At 42.5% G+C, this 23644-nt stretch overlaps 1 protein-coding gene across 2 annotated transcripts in view; it reads left to right on the forward strand.

The window, feature by feature from the left end:
• Positions 1–23644, forward strand: part of Cfi (complement factor I) — a 38552-nt gene that overhangs the window by 10574 nt on the left and 4334 nt on the right. Inside the window, exons 2-11 of one of the 2 annotated variants that reach the window (XM_029537666.1) lie at positions 1287–1566; positions 3095–3248; positions 7279–7460; positions 9803–9916; positions 10156–10266; positions 14537–14563; positions 14910–14930; positions 17439–17498; positions 20063–20166; positions 20326–20429. In XM_029537666.1, coding sequence (XP_029393526.1) covers positions 1287–1566; positions 3095–3248; positions 7279–7460; positions 9803–9916; positions 10156–10266; positions 14537–14563; positions 14910–14930; positions 17439–17498; positions 20063–20166; positions 20326–20429 — 1157 coding nt within the window. The remainder of the gene's footprint in view (positions 1–1286; positions 1567–3094; positions 3249–7278; positions 7461–9802; positions 9917–10155; positions 10267–14536; positions 14564–14909; positions 14931–17438; positions 17499–20062; positions 20167–20325; positions 20430–23644) is intronic. The other variant, XM_029537667.1, reaches the window with a different exon arrangement.

Consider the following 23644-nt stretch of genomic DNA (forward strand, 5'->3'; position numbering starts at 1 on the left):
CAAAAAAAAAAAAAAAAAAAAAAAAAAAAAAAGACAACACACAAAAACACAGAGAATAAATTCGTAGGGAGAGATTGGCCACCAAGGGAATTTTTGTTGTTAATTTTCAAGACAGGGTTTCTCTGTGTAGCCCTGGCTGTCCTAGAACTAACTCTGTGGACCAGGCTGGCCTTGAACTCACAGAGATCCGCCTGCCTGTGCCTCCCAAATGCTGGAAGGAAAGGTGTGCACCCCAACACCCATCGATGAATGGAATGTGATACACGAATATCAAATGGTCCTTGATAGTGCTGGAGGCGGGGAAGCATCATTCATCATCACTCCCCCATGAAACCCACCTCAGTTTCCCACACGAGATTCTGTCTCACCCTGTCCAGTGCTTTTCATAGCCATTATCACACTGCTCTCACCGCCTCTGCGTCCCCAGGTTCATAGCCAGCGACTGCCCATCTGCAGCACTCAGCGCTGTTCACTCCACGGTTAGCTCGGCTTGCTAAACCAGACATGCACTGTGCAGTGAGTGTTCCTTCTTCTAGCGCCCAGCCTGTTGTTCATCCTGGCAGCTATGCCTGTTCATCCTGGCTTTCCTCGAGTGCTGCTACTTCTAAGAGACCTAGGAAGTCAGGCTCCACCCTGATTCTCCTAAACTGCCATGTTGTATCTGCAGAACATTTACGCCACACACCTTCTGCCTTACGTATAACACTAATAATCTGTTATACACTGTATGTCCCTATCTCGTTATCATCAGACAATCAAGCCCTTATGAGACAGAGACTGTCACACTCATCTTAGCATCACTTTGCAAGTACTAGTAGTTCATTAAACAATTTTGCATTTAATAACAGAATTAATTAATAATGGAATGAATAAATGACAAGCATCCAATTCATCCTATTAGACTGTATACTGCATCTAATTTGTTACTCCGTACCATGGCACTGGGGTTCATTGATCTCTTCTAAGGCACACACTTTTATCTCAGTCTCCTTAGCTCAATTAATTGTGTTCCTGGAACCTGGCAACCATTAGTGATATTGCTTCTACTCCTTCGAATGAAACTGCAAAGAGTAGGAGCTACAGCTTCACTGTGCAGATGAGAACACTCATGTTCCATGAGGGTGCCCTGCCCAAAACTAGGGCTAGGAATCAGGTTGTCTGATTCACAAAACCACAGCCCGTACCCTCACCTGTGCTACTGTCGAGGTGCGTTTTGTTCTCTTCCTTCATTTCCTCACATTCCGAGAGAGCACAGAACACTTTCATTTGTTATTTCCTCTTCACAGTCCACGTCAGCATCAGATCTGCCTCAGGAGGAGCTGGTAGATCAGAAATGCTTACTGCAGAAATACACGCATCGCTCCTGTGACAAGGTCTTCTGCCAGCCGTGGCAGAGATGTATCTCCGGGACCTGTATCTGCAAACTCCCCTACCAGTGCCCGAAGGCTGGCACCCCAGTGTGCGCCACAGATGGAAGAAAGTACCCGACATACTGTCACCAGAAGAGTTTCGAATGTCTTCACCCAGAGGTCAAGTTTTCAAATAATGGAACGTGCACAGGTGAAGGTAGGGAAGACATGCTTAAGCAAGCCATTCGGACAAGAGGGCAGCGATAGGTCATCCTTTCAGTCACAAAATGCGTTGCTGTCAAATATTATAATGACAACTTAAAATTCTTTAGACCATTTCAGAAATTGTTGGAAATTCTGTCCTGATCTCAAGCCAAAATTCACTTAATTGTTTCAAAAATATATATACATCCACTGAAGTCAGGAACTCAAACAGCATTAAAAAAAAAAATCAAACATTCTGATACAATCCAATCCAAAGACGCACACCAATCTGAGGCTCCTGTGCTGAAAAATGACTGGCAGGAAAATTCTAGAAGTCATTTCCCGTAATTAAACCATTATGATTATCTATGGGCAAAAAGCTTTGTACGTACAGAAGGAAAAACAAAAAAAAGGTACAGTAGTCTTGGACCTGAGCAAAAGTTCTTCGGGCAGCGTTCACTCGCACTGCATGGCACCACGGCTGCAGTGAAGTCGCGTGAAGCAGCAACAAGGCCATGCACTGCCAGAAACACCTTAGATTCGTTACACTTTATTTATTTATTTATTTATTTATTTATTTATTTATTTATTTGAAGACATGGCTAGGCTGTCTTGGAACGCTCTTTGTAGACTAGGCTTGCCTTGTAACTCAAAGATCCACCCGCCTTTGCCTCCTGATCGCTGTAATTAATCCAGCGCCAGCGCCACCACCAGCCGGCTATAAGTTTGATTTTTAATTAACTTTTGTTTGTGCTTTCAGGAACCTTTTACCAACTTTTGCCACCTACAATCAATTAAGCAACCCCGTGTAGGGGCTGTTTTTAGACAGTAGTAATTGAAGTGATAGCCACGGGTCGGGGGGACACAGTCTTTCCTTGAGTCTGGTGGCTCCAAGGTGGTGCTCTTTGCTGCCCAGCCCTTGGGGAGCTCCTAAGTCTTGCTTTTGCTTGGTTAAAGGGATTAGTCTCCAGGCCATCCATTTGGTATTCAGTGAAAAGGTCTTGCTATGAGGAGGCTGGAGCCATGGCTCAGCAGTTAAGAGAGCTCGTTGCTTTTCCAGAGCACTAGAATTTGAACCCCAAGTACCAATGTTGGGTGGCTTACAATTAATTGCCTGTAACTTCTATGGAGGAGATTCAAAACTCTCTTTTGGCTTCTACTGGTACACACACGCACACACACACACACACACACACACACACAGAGAGAGAGAGAGAGAGAGAGAGAGAGAGAGAGAGAGAGAGATTGATTGAGAGATAGAACCTGCCTATGGGGCCATTAACATTCAGACCAGCATAGTTAGTAAAGTGAATTCCAGTTCACCACTTGAATGAGTAAGTGGTGTCTTGGACTGAAGGAAGTATAACAGTCTTTAAGGACTGATGTGAGAATTAGCTCTCACAAAATAATAGTGTATCATTTGCTAAAATCATCATGACATTCAAAGTTAACTTGGAATTAGATATTTTAAGAAAGATAAGTGAAAAGGAGAGAAAATAAATACTGAAATATTGTCCATTCTTTTTTTTTTTTAATTTCAGGAAAGTTTAATGTTTCCTTGATTTATGGACTCACAGAAAGAGAGGGAATTGTTCAAGTCAAACTTGTGGACCATGATGAGAAAATGTTCATATGTAAAAACAGCTGGAGCACGGCGGAGGCCAACGTGGCCTGCGTCGACCTTGGATTTCCACTGTGAGTGCTCTTCTCGGAGGAGTTACCTCACTATTAATCTCCAACTGTTTGCTCTTTGGCTGCTTGATCTCTCTACTGTGCGGTGCCTTCTATGTAACCAGAGAGTGCTGGCTACCCAGCTCACAGCTCTGTGGTGGAGACGTAATGTCCAAGTGAGCCCAGCACCTGGGGCACCGGGCAGAGCAGAGCCTGTGGAGACTCTCGAACCTCACACACACTTCTGACTGTCTGGTTTTTTCCGATCTCACGTTGTTTATTTAGGCCCTTTCCTCTCTCTCTCTCTCTCTCTCTCTCTCTCTCTCTCTCTCTCTCTCTCTCTCTCTCTCTGTCAGCCTTGCAGAGGTGTGTTTGATTGCTCTCATCTTAGTACTTGCAAATGCTCTTATTTCTTCTATAGCCTTACTCTGCCATTATCGTTAACTAGATCCCCTTCCTTCCTAAGTCCCCCCATTTATTATAACTCATTGTTACTGAAGGAGGTGATGCTGGGATGGAGCCTCGCCCCGCCCAGGCCTGCTTTTGACATGTTTCTATCCCCTTGGGTTGAATGCTTAAGGAAACCATTTGCAGATGCTCTTACTTCACTACCAGAAGTGTTTCAGGTACAGTTTCCCTCTGGGAGTGCTTCATCTGGACTCTATCGGTTTCTGTCAGTGACGCTTTATTTATGGTTCAATTCATAACATATCCTAATTTTCCAACGCAGTTCATTTTGGAGTCTCTCCTGTGCTTTATAAATGAACACATTCCTTTGCTTCTAAATAACTATTGCTTATTGATTTCCTAGTTAACTGTACTGTTATAAATTGTCCCTCTATGGTTATTGTCTTAAAATATTTGTTGAAATTTGATTTTTTATTTTAGCTACTTATATTCAGAGATCTATGAACAATCTATGAATATTCAGATATCTGTTACAATAAGCAAGTTAACTGTTTACTCAAACCTCTTTCTTTCTTTCTTTCTTTCTTTCTTTCTTTCTTTCTTTCTTTCTTTCCTTTTCTTTTCTTTAGATCTATTCTTTTATATATAATCTTTGAGAATTTCATACATGTCTATAACATATTTTGGTCAAATCCATCCACATGATCCCTGCATCACCTTCTCCCCTAACATTTTCTTCCTCCCAACACTAGGAATTTCCCTTTTTCTTTTCTTTTTTTCCTCTCACTTGTTTATGATCCACTGACTCCTTTCAATGCTGAAGGTAGGTACATGGGTGGAGAGCCATTCACTGGAGCATGAATAGTGGCCACACTCCCCAAAGAAAAATGACTCTCCCTCCCCAGTAGCTATCAATTGCCAATAGCTACTCAGCAGGGGGTGGTGGGATGGGTGGGGGCTCATGAGTCTCTCCCCCAGCCCACTCTGGATTTTTTTTTTTTTTTTTTTTTTACTGGCTTGATCTCTTGTGTAGATGTTGTTGTTGAGCTGCTATGAGTTCCCGGGTGAGCCTTTTATGATTTGGGTGAGCTGCAGCCTACTTCTGATTTTTGATAGTTGTAGCCTGTAACCTGTCATTTCCACCAGAGTTTTTAATTCCTTGGTATTTTTCATTTTCCCATAAATTTCCCGAGTTCATGGACAGACTTCCCTGGTTTCAGCCAGTGAGGAAGGATTATTGGCACTCAGTGAGGAAGGATTATTGGCATTCAGTGAGGAATTCTTGGCTCTGGCTTTGAAGGCAGGGTCTCATGTAGCCCAGGCTGGCCTCAAACTCACTGTGAAGCCAAGGATGACCTTTAACTTATGTCCTCCTGCTACCACCTCCAAAAATGCTTTGACTATAGGCCTGTGCCGCCACACCTAGCTGACGTAGTGTTGGAAATGAAAGCCAATGCTTTGTGCATACTCAAAGCACACAATCAACCACTACAGCCCCAGCCTCGTTTATCATATTTCCTGTAATTTTACATGTGAAAATTTCATAGTCTTTATTTCTAAAATTGCCCCCAGTGGCTTTTTTTTTTTTTTTTGGTATGATTATGTTGTATCTTCATTATGGACTCAGAAACTGCAAATAGCCTCTTGTATTCTCTTTTTGCCTTTCATTCCTGTTAATCTGATACTTATATTAAACTAGGATTTTATTGCTATTTCCATTTCTGATGCATCTTTGCTCAACTTTTCATTTTAATCCATTTTCCCCTAAAGAGAATCTGGAAAGAGCTGAATAACCTAAAACAACTGCTCGCTGTGAGCCCTTATTTCTGGGCTATTGGGGAACCGAGAAAAGTTCTCATCACACATTTTGAACAAATTGAGAAGTCAAAGAATGATATTGTATTACTTACATTTTGCATTGCACTGGCAAAAAACATGTAGGAGAGAAACTTAACAACAGAAAATCCGAATTTTGCCTCTCAGTTCCAGAGGCTCCCTCTGTCATGACTGGGTCCATTGTTCCTAGATCTGAGGTGAGGCAGGTTGTCATGGTAATAGAAACATGTAGCAAAAGGATCCAAAGGGGCCAGAGACAAGATGCAGCCCCCAAGTATATGTTCCATTTACCTTCTTCCTCTAATGAGACTCCACCCATTTGGCATCCCAAATAAGACTATTGTATTTGTACACACCAAGGGATTAAATCATTCATTAGCTCAGAGCCACCATGAACTAGCTCTCTCTGGAAATGTTCCTTATCACAGCCAGCAGTGTGCTTTCCTAAAGAAAATGTCTAAATTGACAACAAAAATTAATCCCCAAAGAGATGCCAAAATATAGCCTTAATACTATCAAGGTTCAATCAAAGACGAAGTTTATTATAAAAGCTAAAGAAAACTGTTAAGGTTCAAAAAAGTTGACCTCCCAAGTCTCCCCCCCCCTTTTTAAATTGGTTATTTTATTTACTTACATTTCAAATATTCAAATATCCCCCTTCCTGGTTTCCCTTCTGTGAACCTCCCATCTCATCATCCACCTCCCCTGCTTCTATGAGGGTGCTCCCTCACCCACCCACTCACTCCCACCTCACTGCTCTAGCATCCCCCATGCTTGGGCATCAAGCCTTCACAGGACCAAGGGCCTTCCCTTCCATTGATGGAAGCAGAGGCCATCCTCTGCTACAAATGTATCTGGAGCCATAGGTCCCTCCATGTGTACTCTTTGGTTGGTGGTTTAGTCTCTGAGATCTCTGGGAGGGTCTGTTTGGTTGATATTGTTGTTCTTCCTATGGGGTTACAAACCCCTTCAGCTTCTTCAGTCCTTCTCCCAACTCTTCCACTGGGGTCCCCATGCTCAGTCCAATGGTTGGCTGTGAGTATCTGCATCTGTATTGCAGAGCCTCTCAGGGGACAGCGATGCCAGGCTCCTGTCAGCTTCTTGACCTCAGCAATAGTATCTGGATTTGGTGGCTGCAAATGGGATGGATCTCTACATGGGGCCGGGTCTCTGGATGGCCTTTCCTTCCATCTCTGCTCCACTCTTTGTGCATTTCCTTTTGACAGGAGCAATTCTGGATTAATATATTTGAGTGGGTGGGTAGCCCAATCCCTTGACTGGGGGCCATGCCTATTCACTGGATATGATCTTAAACAATAATGAGATTAACCATGCAAGGCAGGAGCAGGTGTGAAGACTCCTCAAAAGAAAAGCTATATCTGTACTGACATTTACTGATGTATACTTCCAGAACCCTCTGATTAAGACAACTCACTGTGTTTGTGAAGGAACAAAATGACATCATGATAAGGAGAAGTCAGGAATGACCTTCTCTGATGGAAAGAAAACATTAAAATAAAAGGAAGCGTTCTTCCTTAATAAAATTGGGGAAACATTACTCCCTGAATGTTTGCTGTGTTTTCAGCCCTGCCTGGTTGGTTGAAATAGATTATTTTAGTTATTCTTTCCAAAACCCCAGAGTTACTAAAGCTTAAGTGAAGATCTTAAGGCAAAGAGAAGGAGAATTTTCGTGTCTTCTACAGTCTCTAAACCATTTGGGGAAAGTTTTTCTGTAGAGCCTTACTTCCTGTGATAAGGTTATAAACACAGAGTTTATTCTTCCACCAGTTTTCACTCATTCTGTTTGCAGGGGTGTTCGTGACATACAAGGAAGGTTTAATATATCTGGAAATCTCCATATAAATGACACTGAATGCCTGCATGTACGTTGCCGGGGAATAGAGACCAGTTTGGCCGAGTGTGCCTTTACCAGGAGGAGAACTGAGACGCCCTATGACTTGGCGAGTGTAGTGTGTTACAAGCAGGATGCAGGTTGGTAGAGCACTCCTATCAATATCGCTTGTTTCATAGGCGCTTACAGTAAACAAGCAATGATGGATGTGCGGTTGTCTAGGAGACAGTGATGCCCCTACTAAGTTTTGAGGTTTAGAACTGATATTTGGGACCCTCACTCTTCTTTCTTTGCCACTTGAAACCTACTATCCAGGTTTCTGTGTGAAAGCAAAATGATCTGCCTCCTCCCTGCTTCCTTGAACAAGAGGAATCAAATAACTATAGCAAATAAGTCCAGTAAACATAAAGAGACATCTTGGCACCTCTTTTGAGCACTCAATTTATGTATGTTATGTATATTTCTTTAAAATGCTTAAGTGACTACCCTATTGCCTCAGTTTCCCCAGAAATCACAGCGACATTGCTCCTCTATTCTAACTTAAAAATATTTTGTCATACATATGGGGACAAGGACCAGAATCATATCTTTTCCAGTACTAAGAAAACTCAAAGACCATGTAAGTGTCTGGCCCATGTGTGTTCAAAGACCAGAGGCTGGGCTAGTGCCAGAGCAAAACAATTAAGGGGAAATAGCAGTTCCCACATTGAGAGATGCTCTAGGCTGCCCTCTATCCTAGCAACCATACATTTAATCATGTGTTTTATTTTTATCTTCTGATTACTCACTTGTATTAGTGTTTAGTTTTAATAATCATACATGTGTATAATGTACTATATACATTATTATATTGCATAAATAAATAAATTACTCACTAGTGACCTCTATTATTTGCTGCTTCTGTATGAGCCTTTTGCTTTCATTACCTTTTTTTTTTAGATACAGAGTCTTACTATGTAGCCCTGGCTGTTTGGGGACTCCTTTTGTAGACCAGAATGGCCTTGAACACACAGAGATCTGCCTGCCCCTGCCTCCTCAGTGCTGGGGTTAAAGACATGTACCTACCAACCATGCCCAGCTGTCCTCCCCCACCCCCTGTGAGTTTGGTTAGGGCTCCTTGTATAAGCATATGTAAGGAGCTATTTTTTTGGAGCATGAGCAACTCATGGGCTGGAGAGATGGCTCAGGGGTTAAGAGCACTGACTGCTCTTCCAGAGGTCCTGAACTCAATTCCCAGCAACCACATGGTGGCTCACAACCATCTGTAATAAGATCTGATGTCCTCTTAGGGTGTGTCTGAAGACAACTAAAGTGTACTCATATAAGTAAAATAAATAAATAAATCTTAAAAAGAAGGAGAAGGAGGAGGAGGAGGAGGAGGAGGAGGAGGAGGAGGAGAAGGAGGAGGAGGAGAACCACATGCATGCACACTGCTGTAGTTCCTCGGGAAGGGGCCTTTTGGACACCTCTACTGACCATGATGAAATGTTGAAGGATTCTGTCTTGTTCAGGCCTTGTGCGTGTATTCGAGTGTCTGTCTTTTACAGGAAGGATTTCACAGCACTCTTCCCACTCATTCTTCAGTTCTTACATTCTTTCCACACACACCCCTTCTGAAATGCTCCCTGGGCCTTAGATGGGGGATATAGATAGGTTTGGTTTATGGCTGAGCACTTGGTACTCACTTGTATTCTCAGCACATTGACCAGATGTATGTGTGCGTATCAACCTTAATCCACAGCAAGAAAGGGCATCTCTACTCCAAGACAAGTCACACTAGTCTACAGATACAAACACAAACGTTTTGAAGGCAGTTGGACAATATGATCATTTAGCAAACAACAGTTAGTAATGTCTTAGTCACTGATTTTATTGCTGTGAAGAGACACGATGGCCAAGGAAACTCTTATAAAGGAAAGCATTTGATTAAGGGCTGGCTTACAGGTCAGAAGTTTAATCCATTATCATCATGGCAGGGAACATGGCAGTATGAAGGCATGGTGTTAGACAAGATGCTGAGAGCAACATCCTGATCTGTAGCCAGAGACAGACAGACAGACAGACAGACAGACAGACAGACAGACGCTGGTCCTGTTTTGAGTTTTTGAAACCTTAAAACCTACTCCCAGTGATGCACTTCCTCTAACAAGGTCACACCTAATCCTTCTAATCCTTTTAAACAGTTCTATTCCCTAGTGACCAACATTCAAATATATGAGCCTAAGAGCGTCATTCCTATGCAAACCATCATAAGCAAGTTCTAACAGAATCTTGTTACTTAGTTCAGGCTGACCTTGGGTTTGCAGTGATCCCTCTGTCTCAGTCTCTAGGGTGCTGTGACTAGAGGAATGTACCACCACGCCCACTCCTTTATATCACTTCTCGAGTCACATTTTTATCTTAGTTACCCCCTGTAATGTATTACGGATGTTACACCACAAAACCATAAGTCCATTTCATGAAAATAACCCCTGCTTTTCAGATTTCCCAACGAGTCAGTCCTTCCAATGTGTGAATGGGAAGTACATTCCTCAGGAGAAAGCCTGCAACGGTGTCAATGACTGTGGAGACCAAAGTGATGAGCTATGTTGCAAAGGTAGGGATAAATCCACCTTTCAAATCCACCACATGCATCACTCTACTAAGAGTGTCATACCAGCTCCATTACTAAATGTAAGCTCTTGTTTCACATGCGTGTGTGCATACGGTGTTTGAGAGCATGTGAACCCAGGGCCTTTACATGCTCTCTAGGCATGCTACCACTGAGCTGTTCCCTCAGACCCTACCTCTCTGATAGATGAATAGTGGAAATAACCTCTGCTTGTTATGACACAGGTTGCCGGGATAACGCTTTCATTTGTAAGTCGGGAGTTTGCATTCCAGACCAATATAAGTGTAATGGTGAGGTGGACTGCATCACTGGTGAAGACGAGAGTCGTTGTGAAGGTAATCCACAAGCCTGTGGCTGTTCTACTCCATTTCTGAATCCTGCGTGTGAACTGTCTCGTCTATGTGTCTATGCATGTATTTGGTTTGATTTAAAATTAAATTTATGGGGGGCTGGAGAGATGGCTCGGTGGTTAAGAGCACTGACTGCTCTTCTGGAGATCCTGAGTTCAAATCCCAGCAACCACATGGTGGTTCACAACCATCTGTAATGAGATCTGATGCCTGCTTCTGGTGTGTCTAAAGACAGTAACAGTAAACTTACATATAATAAATAAATAAATCTTTGGAACAGAGTGAGCGGGGTCAGAGTGAACGGAGCTGAAATGAGAAAGAAAAAAAAAGTTATAATTAATTTTTATTAGTTAACATACAAAATAAGTTTCACTGTGATATTTTCAAATATAAATATCATGGTATTTTGCTTACACTCATCCCCGCAACCCCACCAGATTCTGGATATATTTTGAAGGTTTGCCGCTGATTGGAAGGATTGGAAGCACATGGGCAGTGAAGGGTGACTTGCAAGGGTGCTGGCCTGACCGATGAAGGATGGCAGTGCTGTCTGTGGGGATGGGGAGAGCAGTGGGAGGGACAGGATACCCTCCCTGTTTATGGAGCTTCTCCAGGGCTGCGCCTGTAAACAACAATTAGCTTCAGGGAAGGAGAAGGAAAACCTGATGTATGGCTTTTACCATTTCTACACTCACCAGGGCAGATGCCAGGCTGTTGCCACGCTGTCATGGAGCACAAGCTAGGAAGCCACAGGTACAGCAAACTCTAGAATGGAGCCAGGTAGCTCCAGCATCCATTGAAGAACTTATTGCCATGGACTGGACTTAGTCAGCCCCTCAATCTGAGGGAGAATCAGGGTCCCAGTACAGGTGGGCAGGGAATCGGCGAAAAAGTGACAGACATGAACAGAAGGGAGTGTTGTATCTGAATGTAATTTCTTAAAGCGAGCATCAGGCTTATATTACAGAAGGAAACAAGGAAGTTATGTGATACATTAAGGTCATCCAAGGTACTTTGAAGTTATCTGATGCAAAATGACTTTTACAACAAAACAGGAATCCATACATAAAAGCTAACAGGAACCAACTGGGATAAAAATCAATGTTAACAACTATGATCAAAAGCAGTCCCACCTAAGGTCAGCTTAATCTTAGAAGCCAGGGGCAAGGGCTTCATGCCCTTGCCATAGTTACAATTCTAGTCTATTATATAGTATATTTTCCCCCTAGGCCATTGTAAATTCCTGTGTATGCTCAGCTGTTGTTCTAAGTATTTACTCTAGTTCCTTCTTAGACCACAACCATCTTTCTTCCTAGGTCATTGTAAATTCCTATGTGTGGGAGTGACTCTGCTGTTGTTCTAAGTATACTATGTAGACTAGCCCTGAGATTACTAGCTCTATTCTAGTAGAATGTAATGCCTGACTTCTATCACTGTCTATCAACACTGGAGGCATTTTCATCTGAATGAGAAACATTCTTACAAAGATCAAAGCCCAAGGTTTGCTCAACAATTTCCTAGGATATTGGAACACTGGTGAAGGCTAATCTAACTTAGCTATATGTCAAAATCAGTCCTTAGAGGTACTTATAATACAGCAATATTGAAGGAAAGCACACAGTTTCATTCACCGACTAAAGCAAGGACAGATTTGGAGCATTCGTTTTACAGGACACCATGGTTCCAGGAGACTAAGTTTCCATGAACTTTTCACCTTGGGACTGTGTCCAAACTTTTGGTCCTGTCACTCGAGTCACTACTGGAGTGGGTGTGGCAACTTATAACTGTTTCCTACCTGTTTTATACTCATGTTTATCAGCAGTGTTTATCTTTTCAGTAGAATCGATCTGTTTTCATATTCTAAGGTCCTAGGACAAGTTTCTCATGTGTAAGGAGTAAAGTTGAACATATGTGAATGGACTAACATGAATGATGTTTGGACATTATTTGATATTCCAGTATTAGACTTCCTAGACTTTAAAATTTTCCACTAATATCAGTGTGACAGTTTTCCTTGTCAACAGGACACAGTCTAGAATCACCTGGAAAAAGACTCTCAATGAGGAATTGCCTAGATGGGGTTGGTTTGTGAACATGTCTGTGGGGGATTATCACGATCACAGTGAGCAGAGAGACCTGCCCACTGTAGGTGGCTACATTCCTTAGGCAGGCAGTTCTGACCTGTGCAAGCAGAGTCAAAGAGAGCTGAGTACAGGCATGCATGCATTGATTCCTCTCTGTTCCTGATTACAGTTCTGATATGGCCAGTTCTTTCAAGTTCTCAAATCTTTGTCTCCCCTGGTATGATGGACTGGAACTTACAGTTGTGAGCTAAAATTAACCCTTTTAGCTCCAACTTGCTTTTCTCAGGGAATTTAATCTCAGCAACCAGGAGGGAAACAGAAACAATCAGTTCTTAAAACATTCTTTTTTTTTTTCTCTCTCTGTGTGCTTTAATTCTGGTTTGCTTTTTTTGTTTGCTTTCCTGTTTTTTTCCTAAAGAGAGAGGGAGAGAAAAAACTGGCACTGAGTTGGGTGGGTGAGGAGGAGCTTAGATGAGTTTGGGGAGGGGATTCCATGATCAAAATATGTCATATGAAAAATTATTTTTACTAAAAATTATTTTAAAATCCTTTTAAGGATATCGGATTAAACCATTTCCTTTAAAGAGAATCTGAAGAGCTGGGGTAAAATGTAGGCTTAGACTTTTCAAAACCTACTTTAATTAGGTTCTTTTTAAAAAAATTATTTATTTTATTTATACGAGTACACTGGAGCTGTCTCCAGACCCACCAGAAGAGGGCATCGGATCCCATTACAGATGGTTGTAAGACACCATGTGATTGCTAGGAATTGAACTCTTTGGAAGAGTAGCCAGTGCTCTTAACCTCTGAGCCATCTTTCCAGCTCTTTAGTTAGGGTTCTTAAAGGCATCAACCTCCCTTCTAGCCCTCTGACCAGAGGTAGCAGAGAAAGAAGGTTAATAGGAAAAGAGAGTTGTGGACCTGTTTATAAGAAGCTCTTTGGAGCAGTTCTAATATTTGTTGTTAGAATATTAGCCATCCAGTCCAATAGCAAACACCAAACACAAATCAGTAGCAGTGGCTCAATCCAGCAGAAACCTCAAGGCTCTACTGAATCGGCATGGATCAGCAGAAGCAGCAAGAATCAGCCTGAATGCCCCAAGAAGTGAAGACCAGCATAGACCAGTGAAGTGTTGCAAGGCTAACAAAGACCTGTGAAACTTTGCAAGGCATAGAAATACAAGAGTGTCCTCTCATCATTGTCTGTGGGATCATATGTATATTCTTTCTAAACATCATACACCCTCCTATATGTCTGCTTCAGCAAAACATCCTCTCATGTGTTTGCTTTAGCAAAACATCCTCTCATAAGACAGCTTCCAGAAAAACATCATGTGACACAACTGAGTTTCTAAAGAAACCAGGAATTTCTACTTTAGTAAAGCACTTTTATTTTTATTAAATTTATTTCATTTCTTGGTAAAGAGAGGAAGAAAGGAAAAGGTTACAAGAAGGAGAATGGTAAGTCAGTTTGCCACTGAAATGACACAGTTTCATTGCCAAAGAAATGTCTATACCTTTCCCTCACCTCTTCCTCTTGTTTCCTTCCCTCTCCTATTTACAATAGTAAAGATTAAAGGATACAAATTGTTAGTTTCCAGGGACAAAAATCTGCAGGAGAGTAACCTACATATAACACAAAGCTTATTTCCCCATACATTTTTTGTTTATATTTAAATAAAGAGGGAAATATTATTACTTCAATTGCCCTACTTCAGGATGAGTGCCAAGGCAAGTGAGAGCAGAGATGACTTATTAAGTGGCCACATCAAAGTCACTAAATCAAGGCCTGTTTGTATCACCTCTTAGAATTTTCCTGGCATAGTTGTGCTTTCTAGTGCTGTGATTAAGCACCATGACCAAAAACATCTTGGAAAAGAAAAGGTTAAGATCCTCCTGTTCTCAGACCACACTTCATCCCTGAGGAAAGTCAAGGCAGAAACCCACAGGCAGGAACTGAAGCAGAAGCCCTGGAAGAATGCTGCTTAACAGCTTGCTTTGTGTAGCTTGCTCTCTATGGCTTGCTCAGCCATCTCACCAGACCCTTGACTTTAAAAACTCTTTGTTACTACTAATTTTAAATTGTTACAGTGTTTCTGAAATATTAATGATTTACAAGTACTTTAAACAAAAGTAATCTCTTTGTGATAATGTTTTGTTTTGTTTTTTAGAAGGCAGACAGCAGAGCATTCAAAAAGGTAAGTCCATTTTTAATAGAAAACTTTATGGGCTGGAGAGATGGCTCAGTGGTTAAGAGCACGGACTGCTCTTCCGAAGGTCCTGAGTTCAAATCCCAGCAACCACATGGTGGCTCACAACCATCCGTAATGAGATCTGACGCCCTCCTCTGGTACAGCTGAAGACAGCTACAGTGTACTTAGATATAATAATAAATAAATTTTAAAAAAAAGAAAAAAAAGAAAACTTTATAATTCTACTTCAGGGTATAATAACACGGTGTAGGTTTTTTTTCCCCACAGTTAAAATTAAAAGCTATTTTTTCCCTGTGGTAAAACTCTGCTTTTGTGTTTTGTTTTTCTTCAGGCCTTGCACGGGCAGATCAAGGTAAGCTTTTATATCTTGGGATATTGCAAAAATATGGGTGGTAATTGTCTTTCTATGTTGTATGTGAACTGAGTATGAATTCGTACAAGCAAGACCCCAGTTTTCTTGTTAGTTTAGCTGGCAGAGGCCTTTGTTCAGTGTGATAAACTCTCAGTCACACCAACGGGAAAACCGCCCACAGTGTGTGCTTTCCCACACATGCCACCTTTGCTCAATACCCTCCTTGTCTTCTTTATTTCTTTTTCTCAAAACCAGCTCTTAATGGACTTGATAGCAGATGAAATATAACACACTTCATATTTTGATATTTGTTTTATAAACTCAGTGTCTTAGTTGGGGTTTGCATTGCTGTGAAGAGACACCATGACCAAGGCAACTCTTATACAGGACAACATTTAATTGGGGATGACTTATGAGTTCAGAGGTTTAGTCTGTTATTATCAAAGCAGGAACACGGCAGCGTCTAGGCAGGCATGGGACTGGAGAAGGAGCTGAGAGTTCTACATCTTATTCCAAAGGTAAACAGGAAAAGACTAGTTCCTCGGGCAGCTAGGAGGAGGGTCTTAAAGTCCTCCCCCACAGTGATACACTTCCTCTAACAAAGCCACACCTACTCCAACAAAGCCACACCTCCTAATAGTTCCACTCCCGGGGCCAAGCATATTCAAACCACCACACTAGGTTATCCCAGTCCTCCATCTCTTTGGAGCCACTTTACTACAACACTAGCGTAGAAAGTATTAGCTATCATTACAACGTTTTCAAACTAAGCGTGTTTTAGATTGTCTCCCGCCTCATCCCTCCACCCCTATTTCCCCCAGCCACTCTTTGCTTACTTATCTGTGTGAAATGACTCAAGTCCTGAACCCACATAAAGACAAAAGTTCATGGTTTTCTTTTGAATTTCTTTCCTGGGAATGAGCCGTATTCAACGCTTGCCCCAAATGTCAGTTCTCAATTAATACTTGTGTTAATACTTGAAAGGTCACCCCGTGTATTCCTCTTCTTTTCCTTCCTCCTTTCTTTCCTCTTTCTTGCATCTTGCCTTGTTCAGACGTCAGTGATGGGGTAGAGAGTGATTAATGGCACTGCTCAGGTCTGTTTCTGTGATCATCGCTGGGTTTTTCTAGGCCTGTCCTGCTCATCTCTCACTTCTGTTTCTTAACCCCGTTTTCCTGGCGGCATCACTGTGTGGTTTGAGTGTGTGTGCTGCTCTGTCCCGTGTGATCTAGCGATCACATATATTTCGTTGTGTTGGAGATCTCATGTTTCCCTTTATCTTCCTTTCCCAAAGCACTGCATTTGAAGGCTCTGTCCATGTTGCTGTGTGTTTGTCTACTGTTGCTCTTAGCTGCTTCCTAAAATATACGTTAGGCTTTCTCAGTTTGCTCAATCATCTAAGCAATGGACTATCAGCCGGCCAGCACATCGTGATCCACATCTTTCCCAGATGCATGAATTCCTTTGAAACATCTCCTTTAGTGAGAGCTTAAGTCTTGGGGTAAGCAATTGAGAAGTAGCACCCGAATATTCCTTGCCAGAGCTAAGTACCAGTTCTCGCATCCGGCTACCCTGTCAGCCCTTTCTCCTCACCCACCAACACAGACTGCTATCCACCCTAACCCTGTGCTAGCGACACTGGACTGTCCCTACTTGCTTTTATTGGGCATTTAATGACATATTTTAATTAGTCATCTCTGATCCATACATGAACTCATGTGAGTGCCTCTGAGAAGAGCCCTTCATACCCTGAGACACATCTTAGGCATGTGATATAATAGAGTCCTATATGTCTGTTCCAAAGAGAACTGGAGAAATCTAGGAACAAAATTCAAGACCAGTGTCTGAAAATAAAGTTGCTAGACTGGCCTGTTCTTTCCCCGGCTATATCCTCACCCCATGCAAACCAGCATGTTGGTAGGGATCTACCTGTGAACCTCCAGGCTGTAGGGGTTATGATCCTGTCTGCCACCGTGTCCTGGGATGGCAGGGTAGAAAGGTTCATATACATACATGTAAGCAAGGAACCAGGGCAACTTTTTTCTTTAATTTTTGTACCGTAGACCATAATGCTAGCTAGCCATTCCTATAAGAAAACCATGAAGACATCTCTAGTTGCATAGCCCCTAAAGGAGGCACCTTATGATGTGCAGTGTACAGTGGCTTTTTAATGCCCACTTGGACTCCTTGGTCAAGAGAGTGGCTGCTCTGTTCACCATGGAAAGAGCTGGAAGTGAGGAGAGGAGGGGAGAAGCTCTCTTTCTTCCCTGATCTGAGGGTTCTGTCTGCGGGACTCGAGTCTCAGCACTCTAGTGTACCAACACCAGCAGGGATTTCTCCAGAGTTCACCTGCATCTTTACAGCTGCCCAGCTATAGGAAGGAAACCAGATGCCATACTTGGGGAGTTTGTCTACAAAAAGAAGAGGGCGAGTTGAGTCATTTTAATGACTGGATTTTGTCTACACATATAACATCAACCTCATGGCTTTTCTATTGTTTTATCACAGGAGGAAAAACTGAAATTGAAATTGAAAAAATAGAAATGTTGACTCCTAGTATGGACACAGGTGAGTTAACTTTTTTTTATTGGTAGTTCATTGGTTTCAGCCAGCATTTTAATACCAAGTATGTGTATATCATGTATATAATATACACAAATACTATATAAGATAGTACTGCATATACAATCAATTCAAGCAAAAATTAACTTTGAAATAGGTCTAAGTTAAAAAAAAAACTGTAACACTGTCTTTCTCCTTCCCCATTGCTTTTAAGAAAAATCAAGCTCATATTATTCTTTTTTTTCATATTATTCTTGAGAGTCACTTTTAAAGTCAGGTCAGTTAAAATGACCGATTCTGAAGTAACACATGTCCATAGTTTCACAGAAAGTTTTTCCTAACAGATAAGAGCTTAGTCAGTTTAGTTGTGTCAACAACTAGATTACAAGCATCCTCTGAAATGGAAAGTAATCCACATTAGTTGAGTGGACCTGTCCTTTGTCAGTCATAAATCATGGTAACAGCCTCCCCCCCTCCCCGCAAAGCACTGTATCCTGGGCAGTTGTACACCAAGAGCCAAACGGAGTTAGATGGGAATCCATGAGACGGCAGTAACTTATCACAGCAAGGCTGGCTTCTGATCTTTACCACATGGATCTTATTGACTACTTAATTTTAATCTCCTTCAATAATAAATCAAAAATGAAATTCACATGATAGTAACTTCTAATTTCTATGGCCTCGAATTAGTTAACATTTTCTAAATAGATCGCTGGGTATCTCCCACCTACAGAAGATAGCATTTATTTTCACATTCCATCTATCCTGGTTTCACAGGATTCAGTGAACGATGCCAGCTCTCTTATTGCAAAAGTCTAAACCAAAACATAAGCTCATCACACTCTTTCTTCCCTCAACACAGTTTGTAGGAGAGGGGAGACCAAAGTGAATCTCTCCACATTCATTCAAACCTTCTTTTCCTTGGGCCCTGATCTCTTGTAGATATGCAGGACATAATCATCAGCAATAGGAAGTGTCTTTTCTCAGTTGAACAAATGAAATTTTTGACCTTTTCCTGACAAGGCAAATTCAGAGAGAGGATAGAGAAAGCATCCTACACCCCACCCTCTTCCTCTCTTGTGCATTCCCGTGCAGCGTCATGCTTTGAGCCTTGCTCTACTGTGGCTTCTTATTGACAAATACACCACATACACACTCAAACTCACACACACACACACACACACACACACACACACACACATCTAGAGGCCTGCTGATCTAATCATCCTGGGCCCCTGGCCCCTGGCATAAACCTCTCCAGATTAATATATATATATATATATACACAAATTATTAATTATACTAAAAATTATTCTGTTCAAAATGTGAGATGACCAAGCCAGCTCAGTCTGTCGACAGATTCTCCTCCGCAGGAGTAAGGATTAAAAAGAAAAAAGACAATTAGACAACACTGTAGCATGACCCCAAACAGTTCTGAGACTGAGGCAGGTTTATTTCTTTTTCCCAAATTGCTTTTATTCCATTTTAATTACATGTAAGTAATAAGGTCAGTTCTAGGTTACGGAACAAGCAAGACAACAAACACAAATAGTCAAGGAACAAACAAGGCAATAAAAAAGACCCCTGACCACTCCCGTGATCACTGTGTCTAAGGGCTTATCAAGGTGACCATGATATCTGAGCCTACTTCCCTGTCCTAGTCCCAAGTCATATTCATGCCTGAAGCCCACTTCTTTGTTTTACCCTAAAATTAGATTCCTGCCTGAGCTTATTTCCTTGTCCTTGGCCAATGTCAGATTCCTGCCGAGCGGTCCCCAAAAGCTCTCCACAGTGAGACATACCCCACCCTGAGTTCTCAGTGTAGTGCCTGGACATGTGGCATCTAATAGAGGTTGGTAAATGTTTGACCTTTCAGCCAGCTTTCTACCCAAGTCCACTTTTAGTCAGAACTTTAGAAAATCAAGTCAATTTTAATACTGAGCCAGAATTTCCCAATAAGTAAACAGTACTGTTTAATCTCCAGAGCTACTTACTGATGAATGTGATCTGCTTTGACACATACTATATAATATTTATGCACAACTTACATGTATAATCTATTTGCAAGAAGGAGGACCCAAGTTCAGGTCCCAGCACCCATGTAAAATACCTGGTGGTGGTACATGTCTATAATGCTGATGCTAGGGTCAAGGAGGAGGGGACAGATCACTGGAGCTCATGGCCAGCCAACATAGCCAGTTAGTGAGTCCCATGTTTAGTGAGAGACTATCTCAAAAAATGAGGTGGGAAGGGATTGAGGAAGGCATCTGATAGTTGACCTCCGGTCTTAAATAGACATGTATGTATGTATGTATGTATGTATGTATGTATGTATGTATGTATACACTTGTATAAACACACACACACACACACACACACACACACACACACACACACACATGCACACTCCAAGATAGATAGATAGATAGACAGACAGACAGATGAATGGACAGATGGATGTATTATAGATAGACAGACAGGTGGATATATTATAGATAGAACCAAGAAGTGGCTACCCACAAGCTAGTGGTTTCAAGAAAATAATGATACAATCTCTTCCTTTCTTGAAGAAAGAAAAAGGATAAAGTCCTTATTACCTAAACTCTCCTGTGGAGTCAGAAGAAACACTCACACTCGCAGGAAACGAGTGATTGGAGGGAAGCCAGCGAAAGTGGTAAGCCTGCCTGAAAGGCACATGACCTCTAAGGGTCAGCCTGCGACAGAGAACAGTGAGGGCATGGTGTGCTCTCAGGAGACCAGGGCTTTCTGTGGAAATGTCCCAGGGTGACACCATCCATTAGTAGAGCAGTAACCACTCAAATGTCTCTTTCAGGGAGACTACCCCTGGCAGGTGGCAATTAAGGATGGCGAAAGAATCACCTGTGGTGGCATTTATATCGGTGGCTGCTGGATTCTGACTGCTGCACACTGTGTTAGGTGAGAATGTCTTCCGTATGGTCCACATTTCTTGAAACATGCAAAATAAATAACAGATGGCATGGTAGACAAAGGCTTGCATGAGAAACTGAGTCCTACACTGTCACGTGTTAAATAGCTCCTGGTATTCCTGACCTGGGCCAGGTCCCACAGAACCTACTGTGTGCTCCACAGACAGACCAGGTTTGCTCATTTGCATTGTGCCAGGACAAATTTGTCTGGAAGAGTTTATGACTGAGCATTTATGAAGGAGTAAGATTAACCTGACATTTCCGCTGGTCTTTCCATTTAATGTGCTTTCTAGGCAAGAAACTGACCAATGCTCAATGCTAATTATCTGATATACTGATCCATCATTGGCTGGATCACTTTTTGAGTGTGGATAAGATGTTGGCATGTGCCCAACTCAATGCTGCTTTGAAGGCAAGGGATTGTACCAGGTAGGGGGTATCACTTGTGTTGCTATTGAGAGGATCCCTGAAGTGCAGCACGCTGTTTCTGACAGACTGAGTCACTAAAGAGCCGGTGGCAGAGGGGTCAGAGGAAACCCATCTGCTGAAGACCAACCATACCATGTACCCCTTTGAGTGTCTTAGGGTTTTACCACTGTGAACAGACACCATGACCAAAGCAACTCTTATAAAGGACAATATTTAACTGAGGATGGCTTACAGGTTCAGAGATTCAGTCCATTAGTATCACTGCAGTAGCATAGCTGTGTCCAGGCAGGTGTGGGACCAGAGGAGCTAAAAATTCTACATCTTGATCCAAAGGCAGACAGAAGACTGGCTTCCAGACAGCTAGGAGGAAACTCTACCCCCACAGTGACACGCACTTCCTCCAGCAAAGCCACACCCACTTCAACAAGGCCATACACCCTAGTAGTACCACTCCCTGGGCCAAGCATATCCAAGCCACCACAGACAGGGTTCTCAGGTCAAAGAACCAGGGTAGACATAGTGTGGACTCAGCTTTGGCATGTGACAAACGAGAACTGCAAGTCGCACACATGTTCAGCGGCAAGCTTTGTAAGTGGCTGTATTACTTTGTTGGTAAATACCACACGCTGGGTGACTTTAAAAGCACAGATTTCTTTTCTCACAATTCTGCAGACTGGGAGATCAATGGGCAGCTTGTTTTTTCTTGGTGTCTCTTGGCTTCTAATGCGCTCTCTTCTCATGGCACCCTTCCTCTGCGGCCTTTCCTCTGTACACATGTAGCTCTGAGATTTTGCTTTATCCCCATGAAGAACCAGGCCTTACTAGATTAAACAACCCCATTTAACTTAAATTGCGTGATTAAAAGGACCATCTCCAAATGCAGTCACACTGGGATTCAGGACATCCAGAATGCATCCAATAAATTCAGACCATAATAGTGACAGGACTGCAATCCTCCAAAGGTCTTGATTGGTTGACAAATAAAAGTCAACGTGCAAAAGGATTCTGGCCTCACTTTGGACTTGAGAGTGAATGCAGTGTTGTTTAGGGAGCACTTCTTATGGCCTGGGTCCTAGGTCAGGCACTGTCACATGTTGCCTTGTTTAGCATGCTCAGCATTCTGAAAGGATAACCAGGATTCTTTCCACTTCATAGATAAGATGAACACCTTCTCAGCAAATTTTAGGTGGCCTAACTTTCTGAGAGGTGGCATTTCCATCAAAAGATGAAGTGTGTGTTGAATGACACCCAGGAAAATCCTTGTGCAGTGGAACAGCAAGCCCAGCCTGCTCTTCTACCTTCCTTAAAGATGCTCCTCTCTTAGTTCCATGGCACCACATCCCCTTGGTTCCTTTCTCTGCCCACACCTCCTCTGCTGGCCTACAAGGTTTCATCTGTGCTTGCATCACAGTGCCTCTGAGCAGTTGGAGTTCTTCAATGTTCAGCCTCTCCTCCTCTGACTCATTCTTCCTAAAGTTATCTGTAGTTGAAAGTCCCACTCTAAGGTGACTGAATGGTAGCCACAGTAGAGCTTTTCTCCAACTGCTGACCTAAGGTCAACATCCATCCATAGTTCCTGGTTACATGGAAATTACATTGAGAGCTGGAGGAATGGGTCAGTTGATTAATTGCTTGCTATCCAAGCATGAAGACCTGAGTTTAAGCTGCAGAAGCCACATTACCAAGAAATTTGAAGCTAGGTGTGGTGGCTTATAATCCAGCACAGGGAGGGAGCTCCTTGGGGCTTGCTGGCCAGCCAGCATGGCCTACTTGGAGAGTTCTAGTCTAATGAGAGATCCTGCCACAGGAACAATCCGGGTAGTGCCTACGGAACAATATCCAAGATTTATCTCTGGTCTTTACATGCACACACATGCATGCGCATCTGCAAACGTATTTATCCTATGCACAGGCATGAACACAAAAGAACATAAGCACAGATACACACACACACAGAGAGAGAGAGAGAGAGAGAGAGAGAGAGAGAGAGAGAGAGAGAGAGAGAGAGAGAGAGAGAGAGAGAGAGAGAGAGAGAGAGAGAGAGAGAGAGAGAGAGAGAGAGAGAGAGAGAGAGATTGAGTTCTAAGTGTTCAAGGCCTACCTTACATGCTAGTTCTCTTAAATATGGTCCTGTTCCAGTGCTTCCTGTCTTAACAAACACCCTTTATGTAGTCAACACAGGTTCCTACCTGTGTCCAAGCATCATCCTTACTTCCCTCTCTGAGCCTCCCTACAGCAAGGCATTCCTAATGTTTAATTTCTCACCATTCACTTTTCAAACCTTGTCTCCTTTCCTATCACCCCATTCTTATCATCTGCATTGCATGGCTTGCCTTCAATTGCCTTACCTGCATGCACCCTGTCCACCCACCGTCCGACCTGTCTGCACTCCACAGTGTAGCACAAACAATTCAAGAGCTCTGCAGTCCTCCTCAGACGGGCATGGAAATAAAACTATCAACACATATAAATCATAGAAGGCCTTACTTAGATGACTTGGCTTTCCTTTCTGTCACAGTCTCACACTGCTTCCTGTCTGTTGAAGCACCCACTCTGGCTCCTTCAGATGCTCAAAAGCAATCACTCCTTCTGCAAAGGACCTTAATGCTGCCCTCTACTAAGATTCAGCTCAAACCTTTATTTCCTGTGGAATCACCCCTGAATGCTTTTAATTAAAGCCCTCCCCATAAGTTCTTAAAAGCCTTTCCCCTGTCCGCTCCTCTCACTCCTCACAGGATATCTCTCTTCAGTGTTGCGATCACCAATCCAGTGATG

Source organism: Mus pahari, chromosome 4 (assembly GCF_900095145.1).
Source record: "Mus pahari chromosome 4, PAHARI_EIJ_v1.1, whole genome shotgun sequence".
Lineage (NCBI taxonomy): Eukaryota > Metazoa > Chordata > Mammalia > Rodentia > Muridae > Mus > Mus pahari.